Here is a 15,851-nt window from a genome sequence, read left to right as displayed (position 1 = left end):
TGACATAATATTTTTTCGCCATTTATTATTTCTTTTTTTTCTTATGTTTCCCTATTTTATTTGTTTCCACAATTCTGCCTTCTAACAAAAGAGTGCAGAATTCCTTTTACATAAAGCATAACTTCCGAAACACAGAAATACTTTTTGCTTTAAAGAGATGCTAGACACCGTTTATGCTTGGAATTCACTGTGTTTTGCTTTTATCTTTCCCTTTGTAAGAGTCCTTTGTTAGTGTTTACCCTAACTACTTCAAAAAGAGGGTTATGTTTTTCGCGAATGTATGTATGCATTTGTCTTTGTCCCATAGTCTTTGTAAACAGATTGATAGGTTTTTTTTTTATAAATCGAGTATCATTGGTTATATGTACTCTCGCTTATTTCCTACCGGGGTAAGCATAAGCTATGGAATTGCATTTGCTTCACAAACCTCCCTTCAATCAATGACAAAGTGTATAGAGCATACTCCACCACGCTGCTCCACTGCAGGTTGGTGGCGACATTTGAACTAGTATCCCGGGACTAACGGCATAACGTGCCTTCCCAAGCACGGAATCATCTTACTTTTTCGGACAACCATGTCATTCAGCCTGCAATGTCCTAGCTAAACAAAGGACAGTCTCACAAAGTGATTTTCGACAGTGTCCCCATCGGGAATCGAACCCAGACCTCCAGATCATAAGCCCAACTACCAGACCACGGAGGCTGTTGCTGCATTTGTTTCGATCCTGACATACTTTTCTTACTTCCTCCACATTCATCAATCGTTTCATACACGCTAGCTTAGAGTATTATTGCACATCATTGGCTTTAACTCCAAAAGAGTCATGGGCTATTTATCATCAATTTAGATACATATTTCGGACATTAAGATAATGCATCTTATAAAAGTGTATATGTTATTAAAGGTAAAGGATGAAAATACCGTTTGGTCGAAATTGCTTCAGGGATCTTGTCCATCGAAGTTAATATTTTGAGGCATTCCAATAAAACAGGGGTTGTCGTAACAAGCTTCTACAATGAATTACTTTATCTAAAATGTCATAGTTCACAAATTTGCCCATTGTACCTCATCTCATCATTTTAAATCGCCTAAAACAACACACTCAAACCCACTTATGGTCTGACACATTTAATTTAAAACTCGGCATTTAAACAGAAGAGGTAAGTAATTAAGTGTAGTAAGTAGTAACCGGGACCAATTTAAAAAAAAATAAACTTTTGTTATTTTTTTTTCTATAATGCTTTCAAATATGTGTGCAATGAATGGTGTCACTATGCGTTACTACATTGTGTTCAAGCTTATCATCTTATAGGTTACAAATCTCTTCGAACAAAGCACTCGTATAATTACGATAGAACTTCACTTACAGGTAAATTCGTTTAACCGTTAATTACATTTAATAAAATAAACTATATTTTTAGAGCTTAGATCGCAACGCATAACCAACAAAATAGTTGAAATGAAATTTTGCATTTTACCACGCAGGTTTCGCAAACCGAGTTGCAAGAAGCTGATGGTATAATATTTTATATCAATTATTATTATGTTTTATAATAGATATATATCTATCTATTGGAAGGTAACTTGCAGCTACAATTTGGAAATGCTAAACGACGCCCTGAGCAAGGATCGCGCCCAATTGGCAGCCTCGAGCCTGTTTTCTTAAATCTTATACAGTCGCTTCTGTAAAAAACTGGACCTATCAAATATTCAGGTGAGGTAAGCGGACCCTGTGAAAAACGGGATAATGCTAGGGAGATGATTTGTAATGAGACTATTAATAACTTGTTGCTCAGGTGACACTTTTGTTTAGCGATAAATGTATAACCGCTATTTATTATGCTTTAACCAAGGTTAACCCTGAAACTTTTGAAGCGTATTAAAATATTTGACCGTTTTCACAGTTGAACATCTGCTATTGTTAACAACCCGTACATTTCGTATCTTATTGAATGTTGTTTGAAAATATTTCGCCTGTTTAAGCATCTATAGCATACAAAAGACTTGCTAAAGCGTAGCTTTTGCTTTATGATAATGAATGTACTTAGGTACAATTTAAGTGAAACCGGCGTCTTCAGGGTACAAATATTTTTATTCTATCCTAGTTTTAGAGAAATGCATATCGTAACAGTAAAAAACACGCGCAAATCCATTCAGTTATTCTCGCGGTAAACCCGAATGTACAGAGGACAAATTTTATTTTATCTTGTGTGTGGATAATTGTAACTGGAACAGAATCGGAATTGGGATTGTAACCTGGAAAACCACTGCCCTGTTTTTCCCGTATTCCACCACTGCCCTGTTATTCCCAAAAAGTACCATGGAAAATGTTTCACCGATAAGCGCGTGGCTCTTAAATTAGTGATGATTGATAATTGATGACAAAAAACTTACATATATCCTGCTAAGCTATATTAAAGTCATAATATAATAAATTCAAATTCAAAAATATCTTTATTCAGTAGGTAACATAGTTACACTTTGAATCGTCAATTTTACATAACGAACGTCTCATCCGCCTAAAACTACTGCAGCTTCTCACAACCTGTATAGACGGGGAAAAGAAGCTGCAAGAAAAACCTCGGCACAGGGCCCTAGACGTTCTTTAACAAAAAAATAATAAACAAAATATTGGTATACAATTGAGTAATTTAGCTGCCTAATATCAGTTCTCAGACAGTTAATCCCATGCATTCATATCTTCTAAATAATCACTAACTTTATAATAACCTTTTTTGTAAAGTTTTTGTTGAACTACTGTCTTAAAACAGTTGAAAGGCAAATTCTGAATGTCAATGGGAATCTTATTGTAAAAACGTATACATTGCCCCTTAAAAGATTTAGTAATCTTATGTAATCGACTGACTTGTAAAGCAAGTTTATTTTTATTCCGGGTATTAACTATGTGCCGATCGCTATTTTTTGCAAATAATCCTATATGTTTTTCATGTTTTACAAGACTAGGTAGGTCGTTTATGTAAACTAGGAATAGAAATGGACCTAGAATTGAGTAGGTATTAAAATGGACCTAGTATTGACTTCTTAACTATTTTAATAAATATATAATATTAATATTAAAATAGTTAATAATTATAAATTATATTATATTTTGTTGTACTTTCATGTAGCTAAGCTGAGCTAAGCCTACATATCAGACTATAACAACCGACACCACTAAATATGAGGTAGGATCTTTATCTTACGTCATTAAATTTATTCCGGTTAATTGTCGTATATATACACAACACATAACCTCACTACTATATCCTGATTGGGGTAGTAAAACGTACATACGGTAAATCCATAACTATTATTAACATTACAGTATATAGATATGACGTCCAAGGGGCAGTTTATAAGGATAAAAGACTTCTTAAAGGACATATTATATTATATTATTTATTATATTATACAGGGTGTTAGTGACATCGTAACGAAAACTTTGAGGGATGATTCAGACCATGATTCTGAGTTGATATCAAGTGGAATTTTCCGTCGCAAAAGTATGGATAGGAAAATAATTAAAAAAGACACAAAAAAATCATGAATTTTTGACAGGAAATTCCACTTGATATCAACTCAGAATCATGGTCTGAATCATCCCCCTCAATATTCGTTACGGTGTCACTAACACCCATACCTACTTGTATGGCTACCGTATGTAGTAGTTTAAGTGACATCGTAACGAATTCTGAGAGGGATGATTCGGCTGATTATTCTGAGTTAATATCAAGTGGAATTTTCCATCCCAAAAGTATAGAATTGAAAATAATTTTAAAAAAATACATGATTTTTGCGACGGAAAAATCCACTTGATATCGACTCAGAATCATGGTCTGAATCATCCCTCTGAGTATTCGTTACGATGTCACTAACACCCTGTATACTTTTTATGCACGTATTTCAAGAAATTCCAATACCAATAAGGATTACTCAAAAGGGATAAGTGTGAGTGATTTCACCGCGATAAAAAGATTTCGAAGAGGCTCTTTGTCATAAAAATGGTGATTGAAAACGGTCACATACTCACCTAAATATGTTAAACGTATACATTTTGACGCATTTTGTAGAGATGATTCGATTTTAGAAAAACCTAACTTTTCAGGAACACTCTTATAACATGTAATAACTTTTTAACATTATAATATTATATATAACTTATAAGAACAGGTACACACACGAGTCTATAACATATAATGAAAATACTTGAACCCTTTTCCATTTTAGAGCTGACTGCGTATTTAATGGAAAAAATATATCGACTTAATTTATTCCTAAGTAAGTATTTAAGATCCAAAACCCCGAGCGCTTTCAGCTCGAGCTTCAAAACCGCTTCGAGTACCTTGAGAACTGCGCAGACGTGGACGATATAAACGACCTGATGGTGGATGCTGTCCGTACGGTAGGTTCTAAACACTTTAGAACCCGCCGTACCAAAACGCAGAAACTCTCCGCACACACACTCGAACTCATGGATAAGAGACACGAAATGAGGCTGCAGGACTCAGCGGATGTCTTACGTTATAGACAACTTAATAGACAGATCTCGAAGTCTTTGACGAGCGACCTTCGCCAATTTAATACTAAACGTATTAAAGAGGCTATAGAGCGGAACAAGGGCTCCAAGGTGTTCGCAAAAGATCTGTCTATTGGGCAAAGTCAACTAGCGAGACTGAAAACTGAGGACGGCAGAATCATTTCGTCGACTCCCGAAATCCTGAGGGAGATTGAGAGTTTCTATAGACAGCTATATTCCACGAAAACATCAGGCGAAAGCATGGCTCGAGACCCTCGAGCCAAGCTTACCCGACACTACACTGAAGATATCCCGGACGTCAGCCTGTACGAGATTAGGATGGCCCTCAAACAACTTAAAAACAACAAAGCGGCAGGAGATGACGGAATCACAGCAGAACTATTGAGAGCGGGCGGAACGCCAATACTTAAAGTCCTCCAAAGGCTCTTCAATTCCGTCATATTTCAGGGCAAAACGCCGAGGGCATGGAGCGGAAGCGAGGTGATCTTGTTCTTCAAGAAAGGTGATAAAGCCCTACTGAAGAACTACAGACCTATCTCGCTTCTGAGCCATGTCTACCCCTTTACACCCGAGCCTATACGATCGTGCGGGTTAAGTTTGTTAAACTTTGAAAAATTCTAGGCTGAATTTAAATTACCTTTAGCGAACGCAACCGGCGCCGATTGATCGTGCGGGTATTCTAGAGTATAGAAAAAAATACTTTGAACATGTCGGTACACGTTTGGTTTCGACAGTCGTCCAAAACCTGCCGGGGGGATGGCTGCATTTTTTGATCGTCGTACCCGCTCAGGTAACTACGTATTTTTTTATTGGTTTTGATGAATTTCACTATAGTTTTTTATTTATATTGATAGAATATTGATCTATTTATCTATATAAATTTATATTTATTGAATGTATTTAATAGGTTTTGCACAGCAATATTCGAAATGTTGACACGCACGATCGTGTTATATCGGTTGTCGCTAACAAAAAAGATTTTGGGGTTCAATCAAAATTTTTGCTTGATATTGCTTCAATTATGGCTTATTTTTCTTATTTTAGGGGTTCCTTTGCCAGACCAAGTATACAAGACATTCTCGGAGATGGAACCTGATCAGAAATCGAAGATTTGGATGACGAAGATGCAGAATTTGTGCCTCAGGTGTTCGATTACTTAGAGGACAGTGATGACGAGGAATTATCAGCCGAGGACACAGTACAAGAGCCGCTTGCCTCACCGTCACGATTGCCTCCACCATCTCCGCCACCACTTGACTCACCTGCTGGTAGTCCTACAGCTTCACGGTCACGACAAAGCCGATCTGTACGTGGCCGATCAAAATTTCCGTCGCAAAATTCATGATTTTATTTAGTTTTTTTTTATTTTTAATTGTATACTTTTACGACCGAAAATTCCACTTGATATTAACTCAAACTAATGAGCTGAATCATCCTCCTTAGTATTCGTTACGGTGTCACTTACACCCCGTACAAGTACATACAGGTAGCCATACAAGTAGGTATGGGTGTTAGTGACACCGTAGCAAACGACCGTACCGAGGGGGATGATGAAGACCATGATTCTGAGTTGATATTAGTGGTATTTCCTGCCGGAAAATTCATGAAATTTGTATTTTTTTTTTAATTAATTTCAGTTCCATACCTTTGCGACGGAAAATTCTACTTGAGATAAACTTAGAATCATGGCCTGAATCATCCCCCAAAGTTTTCGTTACGATGCCACTAACATCCTGTATATTTGTGTCTTTCTCGCGTTAAAGATTGTTTTGTACGTTATCATAAAAAAATAATTAGATTGTTTACTATGTAATAACTAAATCTACATTACGTTCTTATTTTAGTAAAGAAATTTCTTGACTGATATAATCTCACTAAGTTCCTAAATATTACTAGTTAAAATATCTTTTCTTATGTTTTCTTTTGCTTGTAAGTTGAATAAATACCAAAAGTTCAGATTTGAGTTAATTTACTTGTTTTATTTCCCGATAATATAACCAAACGTTTAAGTAAAACATAACCCTCATTTACGTGCCACTTAACTTTATTTCCTGAACCTCACGATCGTGAGGGTCTGATTGCTGAAGACCAGCATACTCCAGATTTTTTTTATTATTTTTCCTGTGTTCAATAAGTCCTAATAATGAACTGATATAATTTTTTTGAGTCGCCGCAAACTTTCGATCGTCCGGTTGTAAAGGGTTATAAGTTGTTTTCGAGGGTCATTACGAATCGTCTCGCTTGCAGGTTTGACGACTTCCAGCCTCCCGAACAAGCCGGTTTCCGAAAAGGCTTTAGCACCATAGACCACATCCATACGCTGCGGCAGGTTATACAGAAGACCGAAGAGTATAATCTGCCACTTTGCTTGGCGTTTGTGGACTATGAGAAAGCCTTTGATTCGATCGAGACCTGGGCTGTGTTGCAGTCTCTTCAGAGGTGCCAAGTGGACCATAGGTACATCGAAGTGCTAAGGGACCTCTACCAAAATGCCACTATGTCAGTTCGAGTACAGAACCAGAGCTCTAATCCGATCCAACTGCAGCGAGGAGTGAGACAGGGAGATGTCATCTCTCCGAAACTGTTCACTGCTGCATTGGAGGATATTTTTAAGCTTCTGGACTGGAAAGGATTTGGCATCAACATCAATGGCGAGTACCTGACGCACCTTCGATTTGCCGATGATATAGTCCTAATGGCTGAGACCCTGGAAGACCTGAACACCATGCTCGAGCATCTCAGTAACGCATCCCAACGAGTGGGTCTTAGCATGAACATGGCAAAGACAAAAATTATGTCCAACGACCATGTCGCACCCACTCCAGTTCAGGTTGAGAACGTTACACTCGAAGTTGTAGACCAGTACATTTACCTAGGACAAATAATCCAGTTAGGTAAGTCCAACTTCGAGAAAGAGATCTCTCGTCGGATCCAACTCGGATGGGCAGCGTTCGGGAAGCTGCGGAATATCTTCTCGTCCAGAATACCTCAGTGTCTCAAGACGAAAGTCTTTGACCAGTGCGTGTTGTCAGTGATGACCTACGGCAGTGAGACGTGGCCGCTTACTATGGGTCTCGTGAGGAGGCTCGGTGTCGCTCAGCGGGCAATGGAGAGAGCTATGCTCGGTATTTCCCTGCTGGATCGAATCAGAAATGAGGAGATCCGCAGGAGAACTAAAGCCACCGACATAGCTCGGAGAATTGCAAAGCTGAAGTGGCAGTGGGCAGGACACATAGCGAGGAGAACCGATGGCCGATGGGGCGGAAAGGTTCTGGAGTGGCGACCACGTGTCGGACGACGCTCAGTGGGTAGGCCCGCTACAAGGTGGACCGACGATCTGGTGAAGGTCGCGGGAAGCCGCTGGATGCGGGCAGCGCAGGACCGATCGTCGTGGAGATCCTTGGGGGAGGCCTATGCCCAGCAGTGGGCGTCATACGGCTGATGATGATGAAGTATTTAAGGTTTCCTGATTAAATTTCTCTGAACTCATTAGCCTTATAAAAAATACATTCCTTTCAGAAATCATTAATGTAGACACAATTTAATAATAAAAGTGAAATGAACTTATAAAAATTGAACTGGTACAAATATCCACTGAAAAAATATACGCTCGTTATAAATGTATTAGGTAATTAAATTACAGAAGATTTTTTGTAATACCGAAGTAGCGAAAGTTAGGCAGGCAACTGCCTACAAAATAACATTCCAAAACCCTTTACAGACATAAAGATCTTTAGCAAAATAAATAAAGAACACCGTAGATAACATAAAGAAAGAAATACAAACAAGAGCTGCAAAGTTGATGACAATGACAAAGAAAAGCCCTGTGTACATTATTAGGTGTGTTAAAGGGGCTTAAGACCTTATGGCAAAGTGGAGTCCCTATCTCTGCAAATTCCCCAGAGAGAAACTCTTAAAGGTCATGCAAGCTAAGAGAAAATCAATCTAATTCTTCTAGGAAAAAATAAATGAGACAGGATTATAATAATTAAAATTGCTGTAGAAGCAACTTTAAAAAAGGAAATATAAAATAAAACCGGAAACTAATATTTCAAGATTATTAATACCAGATTAAAAGGTCAGACAGATACACATAAAACTGTTTTATTGGCTCTCAGGTGTCACAGAAGAGAAAGGTCACGTCAAACAATTCCGATACGGACCTCAAGAATTAGTCCTCAAGCAGCCCCGACTTGTTCATTTAGCTTAAACATTTTCATATTTTCTTGCTAAGACACATAAACCATCTATGCGGCTCTTTTGCATTGAATCGAAGTTATTTGTGAAGTTTTATTGCATTATAGCAAATAGATCTTTATAATTTTTTTTTTTTTTTTTAATTCAGTGAAGAAATTAATTGGTAATTATAGCGCTCTATATCCTGTTCCAGATGCAGAAGACAAAATAAATACGTACTGAAATAAATATGAGATTTGCAGCAGTGAAATTATCTCATCTACCTATCTATTACTGACTTACCTGCTTCGAGCAGCTAGTACGGCTTTGACAGCGCATACTGGTTCTCTGGTGTCGCCGACGAGGAACGTGACGTCACACAGTTCCGGCATGGACGCCAAGAACTTCATGTCCTCAGCCAGTCCTGACTTATTCTCGAATGTGCTGAGGTCAGGCTCCGCCTCCATCGCTGTTAGCACGCCGCTTCGCATTGACGACTGCAACAATAATAAATAAACTCACGACTATATCCCAATTGGGGTAGTCAGAGGTACCCACACTTCACCGAGATTTCTGTTAGACCAACGTGATAGATGGTGACTCGTATTGCCGTCTGTAATGGTCGAGCTAACTGTGTTAGTGAAAACTATACTTTAGATAAAAAACTCATTGTATCAGTCCAGTACCGGGACTCGAACCGGCGCTTCCCATTTGAGAAGCAAGCTGGTGTACCACAAGATTACAGTGATTTTGAAAATTCTACAAATCTCCTAACTCTCCTTCTTCTAATACGTCCTAAGATGTAGATATATAATGATGCACCGGTGATAGTTTATCATCCTAATATATGCCCGAAATTTCCATAACAGAACGTGCATAACCACAAGTCATCAAATATGTTAACCAGAAGTAACACTTGACATAGAATCTTCGATAAAGATAAAGGTAAGTCAGCCATATGGGAACATGGCAATTTCATGGCTTACATTGAAATATCAGAGCTGAAAAAAGACAATAAAATCGACGAATTTGCGTGTGACAAGAAGTTGTGTGTACTCGTAAGCAAAGAGCAACTCTCGTAAGTATTTACAAAACTATAAATTGTTGGTATGTGATGACAAGCCTCTTACTTATTCATTGGGGAGTGTCCCGCGATAGATAGCCAGAAATGTCGTACGATGTCGGGCGAAGACCCTTGATTTATTGTTGTTAGGTACTATAAAATATCCTGTATCTATTATACAGGGTGTTAGTGACATCATGACGAATACTAAGAGGGATGATTCAGATCTTGATTCGGAGTAAATATTAAAAGGAATTATCCGTCGCAAAATTCATGACTTCAATTTTAATAAAAATACACACAAGTATTTTTAAAATTATTTTAAATTCTATACTTTTGCGTATTCGTTACGGTGTCACTAACACCCATACGTACTTTTATGGCTACCTGTACGTATTTGGACGGGATGTAAGTGACATCGTAACGAATACTGAGGGGGATGATTCAGCTCATTATTCTGAGTTAATATAAAGTGGAATTTCTTGTCGGAAAATTCATAAAAAAATTGTCCACTTTTTTATTTTATTTTTTCGTTTTTTTTTTTCAATTTTAATAATCCACTTGATATCAACTCAGATTCATGGTCTGAATCATGCCTCAACGTTTTCCTTACGTAGTGACTAACACCCTGATTAATTATCACTGAGTATTAAACCAAGATTTTCCACGGCCGCGTATGTTCTAGATAGATTACGACTGTTTACGTACAGTCTTAAGTGTCTTATTTAGGTAGCTTTCTAGAAGTATCACAGTAGAAAATTGTGTCGCGAAATTGTAAAACGTGGTTCAAATGTTATGAATTTTAAAGAGTTTAAAATTAATGAAAATGTTAACAAGAAATGATTGCGTACAAAGAACTGAAAATTACAATCAGACCGACGTCTTTATAAACAGAAATTAACTCTACAACAATTTAAAATAAGATAGTTTTGCTTTAAATAAGTAGTAGCAATTTAAAAGAATTATTTTCAAATGTTCTTTAAACTCGACCCTAAATACAGCGTGTTCCACTTACGAATCTTTAGTAAAATGGAAAACTCTTGCAGGAAAATTGCGTCATTCAAGTGTATTTACTTACTCGTATTTCTCGTAAATATGGTATTTGAACGTGTTTTTTATTAGGGATTACGGAAGCGTGAGTTTATGTTTGTGTAACGTTTTTTTCCATAGGTACATACATCTCTTTGTGTTTGAAAATTTATTTTCGAGTTGAAAGACTCTGATTATGGTTGAAGCTCCACCTCTCTTATGTTTTCATTTGCTCTGTTTTATACCACCTAGCTTTAAGTTTGCATTGTTACTAACATCTATGGACCTGTGTCTGAAAATAAATAATTTGAATTGAATTTCATTGAATTACTGTGTAGATACAAGAAATTGTTTTCTTTGCTTTGTAAGTATGGTTGCATCTAGCTGGAGTATGCTCCATATCCGGGTAATTGAGGGGAGACTTGTGCCCAACAATGGGACGTAATTGAGGTGTTTATGTTCGATTTGATTTGCAAGAAGTAATTTCCGATAAAATATTTATTTTTACCGACATGTTTATCTCTATGTCAATGAATAAAGAATTTATGTCTGTTTCAAATATAAGTATATTAAATAAAACTAAGTACTTTTATTATGTTAAACTATTTGAAACTTAATTTATAATAAAAAAAAACAAAAAGACTGGGCATCCACCAAGAATGTTTACAGACTCGAAAAACAAAAGTTATAAAAACAATCTGTGACGAAATATCTATAAACTCTGTTCAACACTATTATTACAACCACAAACAATAATAATAATAATCTGGCCCACGAATCTTTGATACCTATTATTTTTTATGATTATTTTGATAACTAACAATAAAACTTCTTAGGCCTCTTGAACCCAATATAAACTGTATAATGAAAAGCCACACCTAAATTACAATTGCAAATTACATTTAATTAAATTCCTGAATACCGTCTTAGGAAGCTTTATGAGATCTGAAAAGTTTTTAGACGAATTAAATTCTAAGTAAAAGTACTCACTTCGTCCAAACTGAAGTGTCTTGTGATTGTGATATCCATTTTAGCGTTTTATTTGTTTGGGAAATTAATATACGGTCTTTTTTAAAGAGTTGTGGTTGACGACCACCCGGCGCGGCGCTCAGTCAAAGACTGACTGAAGAGAGGAAATGGGAGTGAGTGACGCTTGACTCCGCGGAAAATTAACAGTTTGCGGTGCAAGTTACTGACTGAAAATGGATTGATATTATGACAATTTGTATAATAACATTTTTATTTAGGGACACGCTGGATAACCTACCCAGGGCACGCCTTCCATCAAGGTCACCGATCTGGAATGACGAGCGCGTAAAAAGTCAGTTCAGTGTGGAAGATGCGTGGAGGCTGGAGTGGAACATGTTCGACGGCACAAATTCGGACCTTATTCGGGATCCCTCACGGAGGGTCCCTGGCTTTGACTCCAAGCGAAAAATCTGGACACGACTAAACCGGTGTAGGACCAACCATGGAAAGTCAAACCATCACCTATGTAAATGGGGCTTAAAGGAGTCACCATACTGTGAATGTGGTCACCCGGACCAAACCATATCTCACATAGTGAACGAGTGCCCTCTGCACCGGTTCTTAGGTGGTATAGCCGAACTGCATTGTGTGACGGATGCAGCAGAGACTTGGTTAGGGGAGCTTAAGCTGGATATTTGATCCAAGCAGGATATTTGTCTGCCATACGCAATAATAATTTTTATTTAGGCACGGTTCGTACCCTGGTCCCCGACTTGCACCAATGAATTATAAATTTGTTTTAAGTGCGGTTTCTACTAACACAATTGGCTCGACCATTATAGGTGGGGCTCACAACCACGTTGGTCTAACAGAAATGTCGGTGACCTGTGGGTACTTAGTTCATCTTGGTGTAGATTGTACAGATATAATTGTGAGCGTATGCTACTTTATGTATGGTTGATGATGATGATGTGAACCAGCCGATTTTGGCTACGGCGACTGCTTCAACTCCGACGTTCATGTGCTCGCATTTGGGTTATATAGCCAATCTTGTTGGAAAAGATCCTCGCACATAGCGGGCATGTGAGCACACTAATCTTCGGAAGCAGTCATCTGCGCGGGAATACTTTTAGTGCATAGGCTGGTGCGCAACCGCAGATGCCCTTTCGTTCTTACCCTCCGTAGTCCAGTGGAACGGAAACGGATATTACTGACGGAGGGTTCTGATGCAGTATCTAGCCGACAGATACTTATGACCTCAACTGCCGCCCTAGACCATCAACATTGCTCACCCGCCGGATCCGCCAGTATCCAATGCGTATCAGCGTGGACTGCCTTATCCGCCGAGTTAGACTTAATGCGCAATGCAGGAGGCATATGCATGAAATGGTATTTAAAAATATACATAGACTCTCACTCCTAATCCTTATTGGAATGGTTAGAGCCACAGTTTTTGCTCACGATGGAGTATGCTCCATAACAATCCCCCCTCCCATGGTTAGTTGAAGGGAGGCCTACGGCCGGAACTGGAACATGTGTGGGTTATTCAAACATTAATACAAGCTCACGACTAAATCCCAATTGGGGTATTCAGACGTACATTCATCGCAAGATTAACTAAGTACCCACACTTTCCCAAGCTTTCTGTTAGGCCAACACAAAATGGTGAGCCGTATCGTAGTCTATAATGGTCGACCCAACTGTGTCAGTAAAATCTGCGCTAAGTTAAATTGGTGCAAGTACAGCACTGGGATTCGAACTGACGCTCCCCGTTTGAGAAGTAAGCCAGTGAACCGCAGAACCACAGTGAAATGCACTATTCTTGCTATGTCATATTAGAAGATACAAATTATGTACAGTCATGAGTAATATCATGTACCCACTTTAGAACCCTGTCGTACTACCATATTTGACATTTAACGAGATTTACGGTTTAATTTGTCAAAAAAGTTAATGTGACATGGTATCAAAGTGTATACATATTAGTACCCGTGACCGTTCGACTATCGCTTCAGCACATCACTTGCATACGTGCTACAAAACAGGATGCACTGAATCCTTATGACATTTGTGGTACCTTCATATCTAGGATATGAAAGAAAAGCTCAAGGAAGGAAACAGAAGAATATTAAATACTGAAGTGACTTTCTTGTTTCACTTTAAAAAGACAATAAGATTTACAGTCCGGTTGCATTATTTGCTCTGAATGTAAATGACAGTTTGAATAGCTAGTACTTAATTTAAACTGAATGCGACTTTTATCTCAAAGCATTATGTTTATCTCTTTGGGACGCTTGCTGTCTACGCACTTAGTCGGGACAGCTAATCAAGCAATCTCTACGTATTATTTCCCTTTGTGGTTTACAAAACAAAGCGAGATTTTTGAATCAACGTTACAGGAACGGCAGCATAGACAAGATTTTTTCTTCATTAAAACGTTTTATCAACAATTTAATCTTTCAGCTACAAGTTAAAGCCCGCCCCTGACGTAAGCTTTGAAATAAAATTCAATTGAAAATGGATCTTATGGACAGCACATAAAAGTTTCCTGTGTCAATTAGTGCGTTCTCCACCTATCCAATATGTAGGACATGGGCACCGACCCGAAAGGGTTGCAACCGACCGATATTGATTTTGCTTCGAATATTCCAACATAATTACTTTCTGTACTGACGCGCATTCACCGCTTTAAAATGAAATTATCCGCAATCGCCGCTACACAAACGCATGTTATGTGAATTTAATTGAATGAATACAGGTGAGTATATTCTGTGTCAATATTTGGAATTGGAAGTGTAATGATGTTGAGTGGGACAGATTTATTTACAATTAACAATCAGTCTACGACTCAGATGTTCCACCCACGCTAGTGTCTGGAGTAACGCCCACATCTGAAGCGACTATAGATACCCTATTGCTCAACAGTAACCATACGCAGCGGACCTACCTGTTGATGGAACTCCTTTCAACACTCGAACACGAAGGATATTGCACTTTACTTATACCTAAGCCTCACGAAGCTTTTTCAATGAAAATCACAAACGTTCAAGGACTAATCCTGTTTATTCGCCATGGTCACGCTTAAATAAACAGGACTAAATACGCAATCAAGTAAAGGTGTTTCACTGGTAAACGTGTATAAGTGAAGTGGCAGCTAAGAATTCAAATGCAAAGTAACAGAGGCTTGCTAATAAAGCTTAAAGATTTTGTTACTTGAAACTACACAATGTACACAACAGTGAGCATTGGTTATGGTAAGTACGCATGCGTTACTTCTACGGCGCAAGCGCGGTTTTGACATCAATATGACACCGTCTCGACAGAAGGTCGGGATTCAATGGACGAAGATGAAATTCATGAATGAAACAAAATAAGTGAAATGGTTGATCCAATTGTGGAAACTAAAGAAGCGACAAATCGCATGATTTCTACGTTTGTACATTTGAACAGTTATGGAGAGCGACCTCTAGCGAAAGTAGGTCGCGTCCTTCGGGATCCGTCCTTGACATAGTTATAAATTTTGTATCCATGATTATACCCAAATTGATTGATTGATTTCATTCCAATAAACAATAATTTAATTACTATGGAAACGTAGAAGGTGACATTGATTTGAAATAAGTCAGGTGTGAGTCAGGCTTATAATGCTGTGTAAGAATCGCTATCTTGATAAAATAATAATTTTAACGGCCTCTGTAAGTTCAGAGGCTAAGCGTTGAATCACGATCCCGGTCCCGGTCCTGGGTTCGAACCCCGATAGGGACATATTAAAAAAATCACTTTGTGATCCCTAGTTTGGTTAGGACATTACAGGCTGATCACCTGATTGTCCGAAAGTAAGATGATCCGTGCTTCGGAAGGCACGTTAAGCGGTTAGTCCCGGTTACTATAGACGGCCGGACCATTATAGACGGCGATGTGGCTTACCACCTATAACGTTGGTCTAACAGAAAGCTTGATAAGATGAGGGTACTTACGATGGATGTACCGCTGATTACCCCAACTTAAATTATGTTGTAATTCGATACTTGTTTGAAAGAAAGGAGAAAGATAAAATGTTCCATGTTAATAAATTA

At 38.1% G+C, this 15,851-nt stretch overlaps 1 protein-coding gene across 4 annotated transcripts in view; it reads right to left on the bottom strand.

Moving 5' to 3' along the window:
* LOC126371908 (serine-enriched protein) overlaps window positions 1-15,007 on the bottom strand; it is a 49,392-nt gene extending 34,385 nt beyond the window's left edge. For 3 of the 4 annotated variants that reach the window (XM_050017352.1, XM_050017353.1, XM_050017355.1), the window contains exons 1-2: window positions 11,797-11,907; window positions 9,018-9,211 (exon numbers count right to left, since the gene is read on the bottom strand). In XM_050017352.1, coding sequence (XP_049873309.1) covers window positions 9,018-9,211; window positions 11,797-11,835 — 233 coding nt within the window. In that variant the 5' untranslated portion in view covers window positions 11,836-11,907. Of the gene's footprint in view, window positions 1-9,017; window positions 9,212-11,796; window positions 11,908-14,722 lie in introns of those variants that run through there. The other variant, XM_050017354.1, reaches the window with a different exon arrangement.
* Between the last annotated feature and the right edge of the window lie 844 nt (window positions 15,008-15,851).

The sequence above is a fragment of the Pectinophora gossypiella genome, chromosome 13 (assembly GCF_024362695.1).
Source record: "Pectinophora gossypiella chromosome 13, ilPecGoss1.1, whole genome shotgun sequence".
In the NCBI taxonomy this organism is placed as follows: domain Eukaryota; kingdom Metazoa; phylum Arthropoda; class Insecta; order Lepidoptera; family Gelechiidae; genus Pectinophora; species Pectinophora gossypiella.
The sequence above is the reverse complement of the archived record's forward strand: the minus strand, read 5'-3'. Positions and strand labels throughout refer to the sequence as shown.